The 3,764-nt window shown below is 46.3% G+C and overlaps 1 protein-coding gene across 1 annotated transcript; it reads right to left on the reverse strand.

The window, feature by feature from the left end:
• Positions 1-1,168: 1,168 nt before the first annotated feature.
• On the reverse strand, positions 1,169-2,720 carry LOC112818812 (anthrax toxin receptor 1-like; the record flags this gene model as incomplete). Its single annotated transcript, XM_025865914.1, has 5 exons — positions 2,692-2,720; positions 1,935-2,011; positions 1,790-1,858; positions 1,380-1,460; positions 1,169-1,282 (listed from the first exon to the last, which is right to left on the reverse strand). Coding segments are annotated over exons 1-5 (369 nt in total), but the record flags the coding sequence as incomplete, so codon positions are not given.
• Between the last annotated feature and the right edge of the window lie 1,044 nt (positions 2,721-3,764).

Below are 3,764 nucleotides of genomic sequence, written 5' to 3' on the forward strand. Positions count from 1 at the left end.
TCCTGCTTAGGGTTGACCAGCTTCTAGATCCTGTGCCAGTCCTTGTAAAATCCCCTAGCCTTACCTCTCACATCTGCTGGTGGGTGTTGTTATTTCTACTTCTTGGAGTCAAGAGGGGAGCTCACACATGTTTGGTAGTTTGCTCCAGGTTGCACGTCTGTGGGCAGCACAGCCAGATGTGAACACAGTTCTGTCTTACCCCATGGTCTGTTGCACTATGGCCCTACAGTTAAGAGCACAGAGGCCAGACCCAGCCTCTGGGTCTGCATCTGGCTGATCCAGCTGAGTGCTGTTAGCAGTGGAAGAAATGTGCTTTATCCATTCACCTCCGCTGTACCAATCCCCATGATAAGATATATAAGCCAACACACACAGAGCCCATTATAAAGAGGGGTTTCTGTCACAAAAGTCACTGCATAGGAGTCCTCACCAGACTGACACAGGGACCCCTGGAGGGTGAGAGGTCACCCTTGTGAAGTTCCAGATGTCAGGGAGAGGAGTTCCCCATATAACCAGTGGATGAGATGTTAGCTGTATTTGTATGGGCGCCTTTTGTCTGGCTATGTTCCTAGTATGACGCTGGCCATTGAACTGTGTCCAATGTTTTAGTCATCCATGGAGATAATCATGTTTCTCTTCTACACGTTGCTGATGTGGTAAGTTACACTGATATTTTAAATACTGAATCACACTTGTATTGTAGGAGTGGTCCCTAATTAGTCTTGATGTCCTGTCTTTTTATATATTCTCAAATTTCATTTTACAGTGTTCTATTGAAGGTTATTAAATATATTTTTTCCTTGTTATGTATTAAACTTTTGGCTTTGAGATTTAAAAAGTAATGACACAGATCTTATTGTGGTCATCATTTCACGATATATCCATGTCAAGTCATTATATGGAATACATTAAACTTATACACAGGTGTATGTCAATTATATCTCCATAACAATGGGGAAACGGTCATTAAGCACATCATGACATCACAACCCTTGCTTGACATGCACACTGCAGTCAATCATAGCTGTACTTATATGCCCCATGCACACTCATATGTCCAAAATGTTTCTGTACAACCATGTTACATGCACATACCATACTCTGAAAGACACACACACTACCCACATGCCAAATATTCACACACCTCACATCACACACACACACTCACACACACATACACACAGAGCACGTTCTGTCTAGAACAGTGACTATAGCTCTTACCTCTTACACAGACAAAATAACTCTCCCCAGCCATGACTTCATGACAGGAATTTACCACCAGCTAGAATAGAGAGCGGGGGGCAGGTCAGGAATAGTGAATGGGAGGGACATGGTGAGAAGCCACCCCATTCCCCTTCTCACATTTATCCCACACTCACCAAGTTAACAATGTCTTCCAGGGACTTGAATCCATTGTCTATACCATACATTTGATCCTTTCTTTCTACGATGTCATTCAGCTACAAGAGAGAAGAGGTGCCTTGGGCCCATGGCCAGGAGTTGAGGACACAGAAGTCCCCATCCCAGGAGACAGTCTCTTCCCTCATGCCATGTTGGACTCCAAGGCCCAGGCCTTAGCATTGGCCAGCAGCCCACCCTTAGGGAAGGGAAAGCCCTTCCAGCTGCACCTCTGGTGGCAGGTTTTACACACTTGTCATTCATTTCTGGAGTGGCTATATGCTGTCCAGACACTACAGGTGAGTTAGAGGAGCAAACTTAGGAAAGCTGCCTGTGAATGCTTTCCCCATCTAGGCTCACAAGGGGTACCTGCTTACCTGTTCTGAATTACCTGATCTTTCCTATAGTCTTTTACACCCACGCAATAAACTTTGGCACCCATATCTTGAGCCTTCTCAGCCTAAGAGAAAGAACACTTTGAGTATAAACTACCAAATACATGGTACAAAATGTTGGTAACAATGGGTTGGACTCACTTTGGACTTAGTCTCCTGAAATGCCTTTGGTGTCAGTGGTCCTGTGGTCAGAGCAATAATCAGACCGGCATTGTTGCCTGTAGGGGAAATAGGGAGTGACCCCATTGATAAAGGCACACAAAATGACTCTCTTTGCAGGCTGCTGGGGCCACAACACTGCTCCCCGTACCTCCTTCTCCAGGGGAGAAGTGCCCAGACCTCAGCGCCTGCCATCATGAGCACCTGGAGGACTAGCAGGTCAGTTCTGGAGGGAGAAGGAGCCTTAGCCAGGATGTTAGATGAAGATGGTTTTGGGTAGAGCATAGCCTTTTCCAGTGCTGGAGACACAGGCACAGGATGACATCAGCCAAAGGGAAGGAACAGAAGGGAAAGGAGCCAGGGCCAGAAATGTGATGGAGACAAAGTGGGCTGCAACGGGAAATCCAGCACTTTTTCCTGAAAATGGAATCTTGTCTGCTCTAGGTCCCCAGGCTTTTCTGTTTTCTTGTTCAGGCAGCCCAAGTGTAGGTCAAGCACCTCTCAGTTACCAAGAACCTAGAAGGTCCATGCATGGCCCCATGTTGTTCTGAGACACATCACTGGGGGTGGTTTCATCCTCACTGCATAGAGGAGGGACCCGTGGCCCAGAGAGGTTAGCACCTTGCTCCAAGAGTCCATGCTAGGAAGGGGCCAATGAGAGTCTGCACTAGATTTCCCTGAGGCTCAGGCCTGGCTCTGTCCCCACACCTGCCCACAGTGAAGTCACCAGGCAGCTTACCCCGAGTTTGCTTGTTTAATCTGCTCATTTGCCTGCAAGGAAATGAAGGAATGTTGGAGGAGGGCAGTGAGAGGACCCAGGAATACTCTAAGAACCCCATAACGCAGAAGTCCTCAGAGCTCTAGATTCAGTACATTTTTAAATCCTTCATGCATATTTGTGGCTCCAGTAGGCTTTATATTCTTAAGTCTGCTAAGACTATTATGTATTTTGTTTCTAAAAAAAAATCAGAAAAGAGGTTGAGGTATAATTTGGGGTTGATATTAAAACTAGCTCTAGTATTATGCTGAGTGAAATAAGTCAATCAGAGAAAGACATGTATCATATGATCTCACTGATATGAGGAATTCTTAATCTAAGGAAACAAACTGAGGTTTGCTGCAGTGGTGGGGGGTGGGAGGGATGGGGTGGCTGGGTGACAGACACTGGGGAGGGTATGTGCTATGGTGAACGCTGTGAATTGTATAAGACTGATGAATCACAGACCTGTACCTCTGAAACAAATAATACATTATATGTTAAAAAAAAAAAGAAGATAGCAGGAAGGGAAAAATGAAGGGGGGCAAATTAGAGGGGGAGATGAACCATGAGAGACTGTGGACACTGAGAAACAAACTGAGGGTTCTAGAGGGGAGGGGGGTGGGGGAATGGGTTAGCCTGGTGATGGGTATTAAAGAGGGCACGTTCTGCATGGAGCACTGGGTGTTATGCACAAACAATGAATCATGGAACACTACATCAAAACTAATGATGTAATATATGGTGATTAACATAATAAAATAAAAAAAATGGCATCATACTATAGAAAAAAAAAAAAGTAGCTCCAGTCCTGGAGCCACTGTGCAGTGTGTAGACCTGTCTGGCTGGGACAGGACACTTGTGACCTTCTGCCCTCCGTGCTTGATAGTGACAGGCCTCACTCAGGCCTCCTCTGTCCCCCATCAGGTGAGCATAGGGTGGGAATGCTGCTTTGCTGGTCCCATGGGTATGGCCTGGCTTTCTCGTCACTGTCTCAGGGCCCCAAGACCCTGCCTTGACCATCCACGGTGAACATGGGGCACACCCATGGATGT

This window comes from Callorhinus ursinus, unplaced genomic scaffold (assembly GCF_003265705.2).
Source record: "Callorhinus ursinus isolate GAN/ISIS: 27379988/994484 unplaced genomic scaffold, GSC_fseal_2.0 scaffold4553, whole genome shotgun sequence".
NCBI lineage: Eukaryota > Metazoa > Chordata > Mammalia > Carnivora > Otariidae > Callorhinus > Callorhinus ursinus.